The sequence below is a fragment of the Epinephelus fuscoguttatus genome, linkage group LG18, assembly GCF_011397635.1.
Source record: "Epinephelus fuscoguttatus linkage group LG18, E.fuscoguttatus.final_Chr_v1".
In the NCBI taxonomy this organism is placed as follows: Eukaryota; Metazoa; Chordata; class Actinopteri; order Perciformes; family Serranidae; genus Epinephelus; species Epinephelus fuscoguttatus.
Window position 1 is genome coordinate 13,320,946 of NC_064769.1, and position 17,205 is coordinate 13,338,150.

At 40.4% G+C, this 17,205-nt stretch overlaps 1 protein-coding gene across 1 annotated transcript; it reads right to left on the bottom strand.

The window, feature by feature from the left end:
- Nucleotides 1-3: 3 nt before the first annotated feature.
- On the bottom strand, nt 4-16,989 carry LOC125878623 (guanine nucleotide-binding protein subunit alpha-14-like). The gene is made up of 7 exons (XM_049559938.1): nt 16,689-16,989; nt 8,532-8,716; nt 5,030-5,184; nt 4,704-4,832; nt 1,995-2,124; nt 1,704-1,857; nt 4-782 (listed from the first exon to the last, which is right to left on the bottom strand). The coding sequence occupies exons 1-7, from the start codon at nt 16,807-16,809 to the stop codon at nt 592-594; spliced, it is 1,065 nt and encodes a 354-aa protein (XP_049415895.1). The 5' UTR covers nt 16,810-16,989; the 3' UTR covers nt 4-591.
- Nucleotides 16,990-17,205: the final 216 nt, after the last annotated feature.

Here is a 17,205-nt window from a genome sequence, read left to right on the forward strand (position 1 = left end):
AAATGGTTTTTCACATACACGTTTTTAATGTAAAAAGTTTTGTGCACAGTTACAAGACAGATAAGGAACGATGCATAATCCAGTTTGTTTAACACAAATTACATGTAGTATATTTTAAAAACACATAGAAACATGAACACAAATATAAACTAAGGCACTGTGGTTCCCGGCAGGCTATTCCCTCCTCCCAGAGCGGTAAAACAGGGTGGGGTACATTCTTAGCAGACAAGACTTCGTCTAACCAGTTTAATACCATTTACTGACTGTCTATCTATCTAACAGTAATGGTATAACCCCTCTGGTAACAGCTCAAATAACTGACACTGCTGTTCGTTTCTCTCCTGTAGCAATAGAAAATGTGCTTTTTTACCACTTCTTAAGATATGTCACAAACTGTCAGTGTTTAACAGTGCAGTTACAGTAAGTGTCCCTTACCTGACACTGCTATCTGACTGCCTCTCTCTGATGTCTTTGAACAAGCTGCAATCGACAGCACACAACAGATAAAATGTCCATAAAAGTGTTACATGTTACTGTATAACCAGGATCCGGGTTCCTAAAGGTGAACTGTCACTTTATCCTGCGACCTCCTTATTCGAGGTTGAATCTTTCAAGGTTCTCTCTGAAGAGTGTGTCTTTGACGGCTCTGAAGACAACCCGGATGTTCTCTGTGTCCGTGGCGCAGGTGTAGTGTTTGTAAAGGGCCTTAGGGTGCCCGCTGTGATTCTGCACATACATTTGCAAGATGAACTTTTTCGCAGCTTCAACGTCACACCGAGGCCCTGTGGAGGCAAAAAAGTGGTCAAAATCAGAGTTCTTGGGGATATAGTATTCTGAAAGATCAATAAGGACAAAGACTGTGTCTGGAATCACAACACTGTTCGCCTAATATAACAGACACTCTTTAGTTTACTCTATAGTGAATAGTGAAGTGAGATTTCAGGCAGTTAATAGCATAAAGTAATGTGCATGCAATGGAAAATGTGAATTTGTTCCATAGTGGCATTTCAACGTAGAATACATGCTGGAACTAATAACAAATGTATTCTCGATTAGTTATTTAATGCACAAAATGTCAGCAGTGGAAAAAGTATTCAGATCCTTTACTTTAAGTACTTACACCACTCAATAAAAATACTCTATTACATGTATAAAGTCCTGCTTTGAAAACGTATAAAAGTATAATCAGGAAAATGCACTTTATGTATTAAAAGTACTCAGTGCAGAACAATGACCCCTGTGACTGTTACACTATTAACTGTTATATCATTATATTATTATTGCTCATGCATCAATGTGAAAGCAGGATGTTACTGTTGTTGCTGGTTGAGGTAGAGCTCTATTATATATAAGGCTGCACCTAAGGATTATTTTCATAATGGATTTATCAAGATTAGGTTGTTGTTTTTTTAAATCCATTGATTGTTTGGTTTGTAAAAATATTTTTAAAATGGTGAGAAATGCTGTAACCAAAAGTATAAACCTTAAAAAATAAATAAATATATTGAAAAATTTTAAAGAAAAGAAGGAAATCTTTGCATTTTAGAGCCTTTGTTTCAGCTCTACTCAGAATACTCAAACAGACACTCAAATAAAATAGCAGAAGGTAGACATGGTGCACTAACTACTAAATAGTGATTTCATTTTCAGCTATGAATGCTGTTTTAACACAGAGCAGAGCAAAAAGAGATTGCAAGCTTTACCAGTAAATGCCGGGAAGTAGGTTGCCAAATGAGAGTGTGTGATTTTCTCCTCTAGCAAGTCTGTTTTGTTCAGGAAGAGGATGGTGGAGGACTCTTGGAACCAAGCATATGAGAGGATGGTCTTGAACAAGGCGAGGCTCTCTTTCAGTCGATTCTGTAGAAGGAGGTGAGAAAAGTCTCAGACAAGCCTCATGTATGGAAATAATTATTGTTTTTAAAGCTAGATTCCAAATGGCACCAAAAGTCAAGAATGAAATCATAATTGTGAATGAGACTGAGTTTTGACCTTACATCATTCTCACTCTCGTAAAGGACTTGATCGTACTCGCTGAGGGCCGCCAGAAATATGATGGAGGTGACATTCTCAAAACAGTGGATCCATTTCTTCCTCTCTGAACGCTGGCCACCCACATCCACCATCCTAGAGACACATCAGCACTGACTGAAGTTAATGTTATAGGAATAGTTTGCTAATTTGTGAAATACACTGATTTGCTTTCTTGCCAAAGGTTAGATGAGAAGATGCTAAATATGAAGCTAGAGCTTAGCTTTATGGGGTGCCGTTTGTAAAGTGTCTCACGCTGAAAATAACATCAACATTTTGCCACATTTAGCTTCAAACAATGTTTAAAAAAGTATTGTGATTTTTTTAACGTCACCTTTTACCACATTTACAGCAATATTTGTTAACTTAGAAATATATTAAATAGTTAAATCTAAATATTAAATGTGGCACCTAAATGTTAAATCTAAATATTAAATCTAAATCTAAATCTAAATCTAAATGTTAAATCTAAATATTAAATCTAAATCTAAATGCTAAATCTAAATGCTAAATATAAATATAAATCTAAATATTAAATCTAAATCTAAATCTAAATCTAAATGTTAAATCTAAATGTTCTGGGTGAAACTAAATATTTAGCTAATATGCAAATTCACACTGCCGGTCACCGGAAGTACCAAAATAAAAGCTCGAGATGGTCAGACGGTTTATAGAATCAAATAACGAATTAAAACCAACTTATCGGGGGAAATGGACACTTGAACATACATTAGCGTGATAATAACTACCTAAAATAACAAGAAATGTGTTTGGAGAAATTTTATTTGACGTGTACTTTGAGTTGTTAGTGTCCCTTCGGAGGGATTAACAACCTAAACTAAGCTAACAACCGTCAGTTCTTAGCCCCGTTAGCAGTGTCTGTAATGACTCATTAACTCTTAAACGGTCCGTGAAAAAAAATTTTTTTTCCAGCGGATGTCTTAGTTACAACATGATTGAGCTAGCAAAGCAGTTTTGTGTTGCGATGTGGTATTTATTCAATTTTGGGAAATCACGATGTCTAGAAAGCATCAGTGGCGCAGCAGCAAAGCTATCAGGACGTCATCTGTTAAATGTCTCCCATTGTCGGATACGACATTAAACTACTCCAGTTAGCTCAATCATGTTGTAACTAAGACATCCGCTGGAAAAAATATTTTCTTCACGGACCGTTTAGAGTTAGTGAGTCATTACAGACACCGCTAACGGGGCTAACAGCTAACAGTTAGCCCCGCTAATCTACGATAACCATGTTATTAATTTCAGACCGTGATAGTAATGTTTGTTCAGTCATAGTGTTTATAGGCTTTACAAACACCAGATTAGTCTAAACGGTGATACAGTGACGTGAAAAACGTGAGATGTGCATATATATATATGTTGCTAAACTCCGCTGGTTTTCTACCCGGAAGTATTTGTAAACAACAAGGTGATTCCCTCAGAAGGGACACTAACAGCTCAAAGTACACATCAAATAAAATTTCTCCAAACACGTTTCTTGTTATTTTAGGTAGTTATTATCACGCTAATGTATGTTCAAGTGTCCATTTCCCCCGATAAGTTGGTTTTAATTCGTTATTTGATTCTATAAACAGTCTGACCATCTCGAGCTTTTATTTTGGTACTTCCGGTGACCGGCAGTGTGAATTTGCATATTAGCTAAATATTTAGTTTCACCCAGAACATTTAGATTTAACATTTAGATTTAGATTTAGATTTAGATTTAATATTTAGATTTAACATTTATATTTATATTTAGCATTTAGATTTAACATTCAGATTTAGATTTAGATTTAATATTTAGATTTAGATTTAGCATTTAGATTTAGATTTAATATTTAGATTTAACATTTAGATTTAGATTTAGATTTAGCATTTAGATTTAGATTTAATATTTAGATTTAACATTTAACATTTAGGTGCCACATTTAATATTTAGATTTAACTATTTAATATATTTCTAAGTTAACAAATATTGCTGTAAATGTGGTAAAAGGTGACGTTAAAAAAATCACAATACTTTTTTAAACATTGTTTGAAGCTAAATGTGGCAAAATGTTGATGTTATTTTCAGCGTGAGACACTTTACAAACGGCACCCCATATAGCTTAGCATATGGGAACAAATAGCATGGCTCTGTCCAAAGCTAAAAAAAAAAAAAATCTGTTTACTGGTACCTCCAAAGCTCACTAAATAACATGAGTATTTACCTAATTAACCAAAAAAAAAAAAAAAAATAGAGCGTGTTAAATAGTGAGCTATTAGCTTTTATATCTAAACTTTGGACATAGCCAGGCCATTTCTTACAGTTTTCAATCTTAACGCTAGGCTAAAGCTAGCTTTATGTTTAGCCTACAGACTTGAGAGTGGTATCAATCTTCTCATCCAACTATTAGCAATATAAAATATAAAATGTTGAACTACTTCTTTAACTGCTGCCCTCTCTGAGCTTGTTATAGTGCCAAATAGTTTCACCAAATCCACAAATTTCCTTAGTGAAGTTTGAAAACATCAAGGAAATATGGGGATTTGAGGTCACTGCTGGGTGCAAAAACCAAATCAGGGTTTCTGTTTTTCTTTGTGTTGTTTTAGTCCGAAAACCTGCCAAATGTTTGCAAAGTTTTTCGATTTTCCTTATATTTTTGCCGTGGCAGGTAATAAATATAACACCCTACCTGAAGATAACTTTGGAAAGGTCAAAGGGGTACTCTATGATGCCCGTGGTGGGGACCCTGACCCTCAGGATGTCCTGCAGGGTGGGGATGTAAAACTGGGCTGTGATTCTGTCCAAGTCGCTCAGGTAACTGAAAAGTAAACAATGAATCCACTTTATTACAGTGCTTGGATAAAAGGGAACATCATACAGAGATCTGCACTTATTACATGCACATTAACAATTACATTTTATCAGTATGAATCCACACGCTTAAAATCGAGTTGATGAATGCAAAATAAAGTTCTCTGGTTTATGAAAATGACATAAAACACGTAAAAGTCTTACTATTTGGCAGAGTCAGATAACTGGAATTCCCTCCTGCGGTCGTAGCACCTTTGAATACCGTGGTCATTCCACACTCGCCTAATGGCGTCCACCTGCCAAGCCTCCAAAGTGGACACCTGGTCTGCCTCCACTTGGCTCAGCTTCTGTGCGTGGCTCTGATTCACATACAAGATATCCACAAGGGATTTTTCTAAACACAAACTTTCAATCTTTGACTGACCTATTAATAGACCATTAGCAGGACAAGAACTGTGACAGAACTCTATCTAGAACTAGGTGGATTTTGTGGAAACCAACTCTGATGTGGTAAAAGTGTTTTTCTGGCGATGTGGCTCTATGGGTGGTCAGTCAGTTGGTTGTGTATCCACCACTTCGGTCCAGACAAAAATATCTCAACAATTACTACATGGCTTGCCATGAAATTTTTGTACAGACACTGACTGTCCCCATTCTAATGACTTTGGTGGTTGCCTGACTTCTTCTCCAGCACCACCATAACGTTGACATTTGTAGTTTTGAGGGAAATGCCTGAACGTTCCTCGTTATCAGTCAAAATTTTAATGGAGGTAACCTACAAATCTAATGACATTCCCAGTAACTCCAGCTGTACCCTGTGTTTACTGCCAATTACCAAATGTTAGCATGCTAACACGCAGGGGCGGGCTGGGGTTGAAATTCAGCCTGGGAGCTTGGTTTGGAGAGGCCTTTTTTCCGATCGCACGACAGATGCAAGTGGAACCGTAATTTTAACACAAATACTTTATTTGCAGTATAAAAACAATCTAATGATATTAACCCTATGGGCCCAAGGCCTTTTTGGGGGTATTTTTCCTGCCTTTACTTTTAAGCTCATATCACAGTCATTATAAAGGCTACATACACATGCTATATCTTGTTTGTTTTTTCAGGACAATCTGGGCTAACCAGATTTGCCATCATGCCATGTCCTTCTATGTGCCTGTATTTTATATTAATTTTTACATCAATGATAAAGCAAATCTGTGTTACTAAATTCTTACATTTCTACATGTATCTCACCATAGCAAGTTGGAAAATGACATGCTGCCATATATGAAGAGGGGAGACTCTCTGGAATCTGGCAATATAAGAACCATGATGGTGGGACATTCTGTCACTTCACAGTTGTACAAAACATGTGGTTTGTGCCAGGCGGACATGATTGCCAATATGTTTTCATTATTGCAAGAAATTCCATTGACTCATTCACAAGTCAAAAAGGTGAAATGTGCTGGTCTTGTCATACAAAGTTTGATGGAGTGTCAACTGGACAATATGGAGATATTTACATCTTGAAAGCCGGACTACAAATGTGGATAGACAGGGAGAAACACACACAAGCCTCAGACGTGGTAAGATATGATATTCCTCACTATATGAAGTGACTGATAACAAGATCTGTATAATGGATTGTAAAGAAATTTGTCAGGTTTTTATTTTGTAGACAATTGATCTGGATTTATAGCATGATGGGATGACAGCACAATGATGTGTGTGGTATCACTGGAAAGCTCTGCTCCTGAGCTTTCATGTGATATGCGAGGCATTTCTGTGCGAGCCTGTATTCGCAGGTAATCCATCCAAGAGTAATGTGTGTGCAAAGCTATATGAAAGCTCTGTTATTCTTGATTTTAGTGTAAATTTATAATTTGTTTTCGCTGTGAAAACTGTGGACAACCGACAAGTGCTTGGTCTTGTCGGAAAGCTGCCGTTCCGCTGTTTCACGTGATATGCGTGGCTTCTCGCTATGACGAACGGTCGCGGAGCAGGTGTGAATTTGGACGCACTGCTAATTTACCCCGCTCCTCTTTCTTTTTTCTTTTTTTTTTTTTTAAACAGGAAAATAACAGTTTAATGACTGAGCGGCTGAGCCAATCACATTTCAATAGAAACAAGGATCAGCTCAAATTAGGAGGGGCCGCTCGTATCTCCCCTTAATATGCAAAATATTAGATTGCCCCAGTCTGACGTTCCACTCTGTGCAACCTGCAACTGCAAGGGCAGGCTGCTGCGGTCAACCGCGGCTGCATTTTATGGGGTAAAAAAAAAAACGTTCCGACCACCGGCTGGTTCGGCCTGGAACAGACCGGCCATTCGGGAATACTCCCGAACCTCCCTATGGCCAGCCCGCCCCCTGCTAACATGCCAAATTAAGATGATGAACATGTTAAACAGCCTGCTAAACCTCAGCGTGATAGCACTGTCATTGTTAGCATGTTAGCGCGGTGATGTTAGCTCAAAGCACAGCCTCACAGAGGTTAAACTCTTTGTTAGTCTTGTTAACCGGGAGAGGTGTGGACTCAAATCACATGACTTGGACTAAAGTCAGACTCGGGTATCAAATTTGATTTTGACTCAAGTTGATAAAATCAAAAAAAGAATCAAAACTCTACTTGGACTTTAACAACAATGGGCCTCATTCACTCATATGTGCATAGAAAAATTCTTACCCTGCACATTTGATAAGTGCACATGCAAAATAATTGTCGAATTCATGACACGTGCGCACTGGCTGTTGTTTTTTCATTTCATTTTTTAACACCGTGCATATGTTGGTGAATCATAATCATTCTAAATTGATAGGTCCGTGCCTGCTATCTGCAATCAGGGTACTGATGCTGCCACACCCTCAAGTTGTTTCTATGCACATATCAAGGCCCCGACGCACCAGTGTGGGACCTTCAGTGATCGTCTGTCAATGTGAGGGCAGTCGGAAACAGCTGATAAGCCGTTCGTCATTCTCTTCAAACATGTTCGAACATGTCAGTCTCTGATGCATTCTCTCCTGAAGGCCAAGATTGTGATATCTTAGTTAGATAGTTAGATATGGCATTTTAACACCTGCATCTTTGCAACAGAGATCATCTTTGATATACCCTCCATGCCTATTAATAGGCTACCAATTAGCCAAATGCCTACAAATGGAGATATGCACAACTTTTATACAGTTAAAAACTGGGACACTCCGTTTTCATAGATACATTTTTAAATTCATAATGAAAGGTTGCCGGTTTCATAGTTATATGACATTTGACTGATGCATTAGTGAATTAATGATTTTAAATAGTGTCTATTAAAGCCTTTTAAATTAATATGGTGTTACGCATTTAACTGAAAGCTGTATGTTTACATTTTCTAAGACAGCCTTTATCATCTGAGCGTATGCCTGGTCTGAGGCACTTCTAAATTTGTTTGCAGAGTATGAAAAAATTCAGGTAAGAAAATGTTGATGAATCCCGGATATCTACTATAGTATTAGTACGCACGGTTTAAACACAAGTTTGTGCATACTTGTTTAGGACTTGGGACTTGCCCGTCTTAACCTGGGACTTGAATTAGGAGTTGAGTGCAAAGACTTACTTGTGACTTTCAAGACAATGATTCGTTCCCACCTCTGTTAACCAGTCAGTGACACACTGAACTTTATGGCATGCTACATAAAACATTAGCATTATCTTTTTGAAAAACCTGCAGAGTTTCTCACAGTGTTCTGGTCATCGATGTAGTCAATCTTTAGAGTCTCCATGGCGTTGATCAGGGCCTGGATGGCTGTGACGATGTTCTGAAACACTAGCCGAGTGAAACCTTTCCTGTCAGCTTCACTGTACCCACTGCCATGGATGATCCTCATCTGTTTGATGAAAGTGCTCTTCCCACTTTCACCAGTCCCTAGGCAAATGAGATGAATGAGACCGAAGGATGAAAAATGGAATATGATCAAAGCAATGCTAGAAATAGGCCAAGCACAAAAAAAATCATCTGAACATCAATCAGTTGCAGCTAAACTGGATTTTGGCAACAAAACAACAACAAAAAGGCTTTATTCTTGAGAATGCAAGAACATTTTCAGAAGTTAATGTTTCACAGTTTTTTTTCCCCAAGCCATAGATGTGACTATGCGTACGTGAGTAGGTGGATATACTTGGTTTCTTCAGGTATAGCTCAAGCTGGCAACCTTTCATTTGTTTGTTCAAACACTTCAGTGCTAATGTTGTTACTCAGATATAACAGTATATATGTATGGGGGTATAACATCCAAGCTAGTTCTTGTCATATGCACAACACAGAAGCAGTCGCTGCCAGTAAAAAAAGATCTCAGGCTCCCTTTAACAATGCTCAAACAAAATGTATATGTATATATTTTAAAGTAAAAAAAATATAAATGAGAATATACATTGGAAAATAGTGCAGAGGTTAAAATATAGGGATAAAATATTACATATAAAAGAATTGCAGGGTTTCCCACCCAATGATTTATTTGTGATGGCCCAGCACGACAACATCATTTGCCGCTACATTATGATTTTCTGTTTTTTGGAGCTGGACCATAGAGCAAAAGTGAAACTAAACCGTTCATTGCGCTGGGTCTAAAAGTTTGCATGCTCTCGCCTCATCAGCCCTGATCGGATCAACTAGTCAGTTATCAATCCCCCAACCCCCCACCACACATAAATTCTTATTCTGTGGGAAATACTGAGTATTATACACATTAGACTCACAAGTCAGTCTTTAGACGCTTTGCTTAACTAAAGACTGATGTCTTTCTCCCTGATTTTCTGTTTAGATGGGCGGATACAATTTCAGAGTTTAAGTTTCTGACTAGAAACACGCGGTAGCGGTACAAAATGGCTCAAGTCACTGTAAGTCCTTCATTTCCACAATCTTGTGGACTGAGCACACATTTGATAAAACGTAGTTACATCTCTCGGCATCCATTTTCAAGCTCTCTGTGTGTTTGTTGCCTTGCGGACGAGAAAAGGGGAAGCGCACATTTCCAGGAGGGCGTGTCCTTTTCAAAAATGCAAGAGGCGTTGCTTTGTTGCCGGCCGTTTTCGCCGGTGTGTTAAACACACTTTAGAAAGGAGTGTCCCCAGACTATCAGAAGGCGGATATCTCTGATTGTCTGGTGGCGAGACTACATACACATGTACACCTTTCACTCTAATTACTATGTATTTGCATGTACATAAACGTCTCAAAAACAGATAAAGAACAAATCAAACCATAAAAACAGGCTGACCAAAATTAAAACAAAATAAAAGATAAATACACAATATAAATTAATAAAAGGTAGACTGAAGATTTGTGTTTAATCCCTGCAAGTCAATCAACACCCCTGTGCCCTTGAGTGAAACAGCTTCCTGCCATCTGGTTGTAAATTACTCTTGATAAGAATGTCAGCTAAGCACCTGAAATGCCTAAAAATGTTAACCATTACACTGACCTTTACAGGAGGATATTCCAATCTCCAAACTCAAGTTGAAGTTTATAGTAGTGCTGACCTTTAAACAAAGTCCCTCATGTGTAATGCATTGTTTCCAACATACCCAACAGTCAAGCTTTTATAAGTGGGCTGTTTTGATAGTTGTGGGGAAAAAAACAGGCCTCATGAGAAGCTGTGGTTTATTTCACACGAGTGGTGTTTGCTTATCATCAGCATTGTCAAAATGTGGCTCTGCACTGTGTGACACATTTATTCTCTTTTCATGCTCTGCGTGTTTAACTTACCTGTTGATTGTATTTTGCATATGCACAATTCAATCAGAACAGTAAGAAGGCACCCTGCATGCGTTGACCTAATATGACTTTGGTCTCATAAGCAAAAACATCCTAACCAAGCAACAGCACATACAGCAGGGCTTCACCAACTATTTGAGGAATGCAAAAGGTAACCTGGAACTACTTTAAAAATACTGTGCAATCCAAAACACATACCAAAGCCTTGCTATCTATCGATCCTCATACTTTTGTATTTGCTGGGTTTATCAGCTCTACCTAATGTGGTACCTGACTTCAGGTAAGTCCAACACTTTAGCCCAGACTGAAATATGTCAAAACTTTTGGATGCATCACGGTCCCCAGAGGATGTCATTTTTGGTTTTGATGTCTCAAAAACTGTTCTAATATACTAATATAATGGCATTTAATATTGTGCTCAGAGGATGAATACTGATGGAGCTCTAGCCAAGGTTCCGTCAGAAAGACAGTACTTTTCATGCTCAGGCTCTAAGGCCCAATCCCAATACCCCCCCTTGTCCACTACCCCTTAGCCCTTGGCCCTACCCCTAGCCATTGCCCACTACCCCTTGGCCTTCGAAATGAAGCAACGAGGGGTAGGGGTTGAAATCTTTCCCTAGGAATTGGGACACCACTTACTACGTCACCGCATCGGTTACGTTCACGCAAACATAACTATTTTAAACAGGAAGCTGCGAGGATTCTACATTTCCAACCAGCATCTACAATGGAGTCTCCAGGTGAGTTCATCCTACCAATCGCGTTTGCTGTATTCATCATGCTTCGTTTGATGAACAACAGACGACAGGGGACTTCTGCTAGCTAGCTAGCTAACCAGCTAACATTACGAGGCAGCATAGTTAGCTGGCGTGTTATCGTAATGTGAAAAATCCAACAATTTTGCAGAACAGGACAGATGACAGACACCAGATAGTGCGAGCTAGCTAGCTAGCTAACAAGCAACCTGACAATGGTAACGTTAGCTATGTATGAACTTTTTTCCCCGTCTCTTGCTTGGTGGTAGCCATGATGACATCTACCCCTAGCTGGCAAGTCAGCATCTGAAATCCCTCGCTCCGAAGGGCTAGTTTCATACCCACTACCCCTTGTTATGCCCCCTACCCCTACACGCAAAAAGGAATTGGGACACCCCTACCCCTTGGAGGAACGTGCAAATGTAGGGGTATTGGGACAGGCCCTAAGTTTCTTTCTCACCCTGCCATTCACTTCTTGCATGTATGCTCACTCACTATCTGTAGGTGTCATTGTCTGGGTCTGTCAATTGAGTCATCAGCTGATTCAAAATAAACCAACAGCACAGAGACAAACCTTCTCCATCAGCCTATCATCTTACTGCTCCTCATTTTAAATATCTGCCGCAGTTCTTTCTTGCTGCCGTCGTGTGCACCCTCCACTTCCTCATCATCACCTAGTCCTTACAGATTCATCTGCCTCATAGTGATGGGCAAAGCCTTTCTTTAGATGTTACTGAATCACTAGAATCAGTTCATTAAAAAGATACGTTCAAAAGATTTGTTCACCAAATTGTTCAGTGCTTGGCAGGAGGAGCCCTGACTATGTACTAGGGCTGGGCGATAAATCGATTTTATCGATTAATTCGAATTTGCAATTTAGGCCGATTTGTTTTAATGAAAATCGAGTTTCTATTTAAAATCCGCCACCGCCGCTCCACGCTGGGCTCCGGTAGTTCAGAGTGGGCTCACCCCTCCCCCCTGCGCGCTTGATACACAAACAACATGGCAGCGAGCGGGGAAAAACTCGTTCTCAAGAAAGGGAACGAGTTCTTCAGTGCTTTTGTGTGCACACCTGTGTGTGTGTGTGTGTGTGTGTGTGTGCGTGTGCGCGTGTGTGCATCAGGGCCGAAGTCCACCGTGCGCGACACAGAGAGCAGAGGAGGATTTTAGACGCGCACTGTGTAGGGACAGAAATGACATGCCGTTGTGTAAATAAGATGAATAAGTGTTACCAACGCCAAGCTGGCAAACCCCTGAACCGTAGTAAAGGCACCTCCGAAGACCATTAGCTCCTTTAGCTTGTGTTAGCTCGTTGTGGCAACAACACATAAACAACGGGACTTTGTCTGCGTTAAAGAACGGCACTTTATTTTCAGCACTGCAGGGATGATGCACAGCCTCTCTCATCAGTGTCTGACTTTTACATAGAGGGAAATAACTCAAAAACAACATGCAGAACTGCGTAGGCTTCTTCACTGTGGCTGCTCGATGTAAATAACATAGCACGTCTCACTTTCTTCCTAGGGCGCATCCGTCTGACGTCACACACCACAACCGGCGCACTAACGTCTCATACCTCCTACATCAACTACACACATACACAGCTCCACACACACACACACACACACACACATACACAAGCCACACACATCAGGCTCAGCCTGTAATATAAGGCTATTTAGTTTGTTTAATAAAAGGACAAGGTATAGACCTGTTCTATAGGAAAGGTAACCTTAAATGACTTCTGTTGTGATCCAATATAATGGTAGGGGAAACACTGCCGTATGATAAGAAAGGGGTCTGGTGGAAAGCGATCACAGATGCAGTCGCAATGTATATTGCAAGAGATATGGTGCCCATATATAGGCTACCGTGGAAAAGCTGGGGTTTATTCACATGCTGAAAGCTTTGGACCCCAGGTATGTGCTACCAGGCTGCAAATATATATTTTTTTTAACTAGGAGGGGAAAAAAATCGACTTAAATCGTGAATCGGATTTTTTTTTTTTAGGCCATATCGCCCAGCCGTACTGTGTACTGCGTAGTCCGACTCACTGAACTGATAAACCGTTGAGATGCTGCTGCGTCTGTCCTGCACTGGTGAGTCTAATTACTGACCAGCCTAATGTTTTAAATTTGTTTATCTGGAAACTACGTCTGATAAAACAATGAGGAGGTGTGTGATTTTGTTCATGTGGCTTGACTAATGGCTACATTAGCCGTTAGCTTGGAGAAAGCGGTCCCTATGAAAGTGTATCGTTGAAAAGAAATTATTTGAATCACTCAGGGATTGGGTTTACATTGTTCACCGAGTGATTCGTTAACAGAGTGATTCGTTCACCAAGTGATTCATTCACCGAGTGATTTGTCACGTGGTAGGCAGTCCCTCCTTGCACCCTGGCTACCTCGTGACTCGTGAGTGATTCATCGTTCGCAGGGACCAAATCAGCAGTTCCACTACCGGCCTGCACGCTCGTTGCTGAGCTCAACTGAACTGAGAAATTAACAAATCAGTTCCGGAAGTGATTCAGTTCAGTACGTTCACTCAACAGATTTGTTCTTTTGAACGATTCATTCGCGAACGACACAACACTACTGCCTCAGCAGTCAGCAGCCTCAGAGTCACCAGCCACCACCACTACCAGTATCTGGACTCCATGGACTCCATTTATCCTACTGCTGCTCAGATGTCCCTCCATCACAAAATATCTTCCTCTGGTGTCCAAGCGCCAAAGACTTCCGTTAAATCTTAATCAGCACAAATCATCTGTTAATGTGTACACTCATATTCTGTATTAAATATCATCCTTAATTCTTCTGTCTCTCCTTATTGAAATTACTTTGGTGATCAACCTTTTCCTGTCAACATGAGAACAAGCACAGTCTGAGCAAGATCAACCAAAACTTCCAACGAGGTAAGTTCTGGTGTCACAAGTTCACCTTATCCCAACATGTGATGATGACATGATGTGGCGTATTGAAGTTGTATGACATCACCTCAACAACAGCTCTGAAGAGGGACTCCAAAGCCAACAACTATATCTGTAAATGGCTGGGCCTTCCTCAGTGTCTTTTCAACACAACACTGTTTGGGGGAAACACCCTGAAGCTTCCACCAAATTCATGAGCTTAGGGCTACAAACAGGAGGAGGTGAAGCTTGTGATCGAGCTGGGAGACTCATCTGACCTGTCTTGCGAAAACACCACGGCCCTAGTTTGCACAGGATGCAAGTGGAATGCGATGCAGACAGTAGACAAGGCCATCAATTGACTGATACGAGATCACTGGATTGCAGCAACCAGGCAGGACCAGTTTTGGATGGGGAACAGCACCCAAGATGTGGTCCAAAGCCACAAAGAAGGACAGATCACTGAGAATAGCGATAAATCAAGGCTGTTAGCCAACACAAACATGGAAGATGGACAACCAAGGAGGTTGGGGGGGTGATTCGCAAGGCCGTCAGGATGGTGGATATGTAGAGGATGCCCCGTGTAAGGCTGAGCTCTCCAATCAGGGCCATGTATGATACCCTTCCCAGTCACTGGAACCTGCACCTCTGGTACGGCACGTCTGGGAGACCTGCCAACTCCATGGCTCCCTGAACTCAAGCTTGCAGCACATTCTTTCTAGCTGCAAAGCAGCACTGATGCAGGGTCAGTACAGATAGCGCCGTGACTGTTTCCTGCGTAAGCTAGCCAAAATGCTGGAGGCACGCAAGCTGGAAGCAAACAGGTCCAGCCCGGAAACAGCACAGTGGCTGATCCAGTTTGTCAGGCAAGGGGGGAAGTTATTGCCATTACATTGTGGAACCATCACTTATTTTATCATGTTAACTTAAACACATGTCGGTATTCACTTTAAAATATAGCCTAAAGCGCTGTTGTAAAATGTCCCCCTCAGTACATAGTATGTACATACAGTGAAGTATGTATATAGTATGTAGGATTCAGAGGATTTAGTGGCATCTAGTGGTGAGGACTGCAGACTGCAACCTGCTGAAACTTCTCAAGCATGTATCAAGCATGAACTCCCACTTAGGATTCCTTCAGTGTTGATTGTTCTATAGGTTTGTACCGGGAGGTGAATTATCAGCAGGTCTCCTCTCCAAAACGAGCAGATTCGATAATTTTAACGGGTAAAAACAATGAATAAAACAGCTTCACGCTGTTTGGCATGTCGCAGATGGACCACTAGCCCAGCACCAGCTAATGTATGCTTATGTTTTTCCTCTGATAACGAAAGATCCAGGCATTCGGGGATGTTTTTACCATGAGCTGAATAATCTGCAGATGTCTCCTCCTCTCCAAAACAAAACAAACAGTGATTTAAGTAAAAACACTGACGTTACTTGTTGTGAGGGGGCTGCTAACTATAATGGCTGAGACAAAAACTGAAAAATGGCCCTATCTTGAGCCAGTGTTTGGTTTGTCCGTCCTGGGTTACAGTAGTTACATGGAAGTGCAACATGGCGGACACCATGGGCGAGGACCTGCTCCCTTTGGAGATAAACGGCTCACTCTAAGGTAATGAAAACACAACAATTCTTATTTTCAGGTAAGAAAACATACTTATTACACTGTATTTCATTTCTGCCAATATACCTCCCCCCCAAATTCCTTGCATACAACATTAAATTTCTACATCTCAACAAATCACAGTGACTTCCTGGATAAATCGTCCTCACAGGCACCTCTTCCTTTAACATTTCTGTTGAGCTAATGATATTGTACAGAACACAATATATCATGTAGTCTATCTTTTATATAAAGCACAAATCTTGGGTTGCCCCCATCCAATCTATGTATTTATATTTCACACAACAGTGTTTACGAGACATGCTGTCTGTACCAAATCTTTGTACTAACAGTGGTTGAGGGCTTTGAGATATTCTGCACCCTCAGACTGGAATACATTGCAAAACTCCATGATTTGATTTCTTTGAATGCTTTCAAACCCATTGTGAAACACCTAGAGACAGAATTGTTTGAGTGTCTGTGCTTAAACTAATATTGTGAATATGTGGCTTTTACTGCAATTTGTTACTTGTTTTTATCTTCTGCTGCTGCCTATCTTGGCCAGGACTCCTTTGAAAAATAAAAGTTTTATCTCAGTGGGACATCTTCTGGTTATATAATACATTTTATTTATTTAAATTATAGTAATTCAGTAAAATATATAGCAACCTGTTATGATGAGTTATAAGTGGGCTACATTTAAATGGTAACAAACTAATTTCAATGCAATACAAGTCTGGTCCATTTGTGAGGTTCCCATAAGGTGAGCATGTGGAAGTTAATCATTTCCAAATATTCTCATTCGCAGTGAGTGAAAATGTTAAAAGTTAATAAATAAACTATAGTGACACTCACCTAAAAGCAGCAACTTGAGCTCCCGGTGAGAGTCTCTTTTATCACGTCGAAGTTGTTTCTCTATTTCTCTGTGTACCCTGAGTCTCTCCGCTTGCTCAGCGGGCAGGCAACACTCCTCCATTGTTGTTGAGCCGCTGTCAGATCAACTGCGCCACAGCAGCTGACGGGGATTGGTGAAATGAATGGATAATGATTTTTTCTCGGACCTGCCAGGGAAACTTGTGTCCCGGAACAGGTGGCTTGGCGACTTTCAGCAGTCATTCTTCCTCTTGCAGGATCCAGTTCAGGTGCATTCCTCACTCCCGGGGAGGCGGGCGGATGGGCGGGCAGGTTCTGAGAGAAAGGCAATGAGAGTTAAACTCCTATGTATCTGCTTACAGGTCCATACTCCCACGAGCCGCTGAATTTGAAACTCTTTCCCCCACAATGAGATGGAGGGCAGGAGGGAAACATAATGCAGGACAGTCAGGGGCAATCTGCTAACAACGTTTCTGTTTATTTGTATTAAATCTAGGCC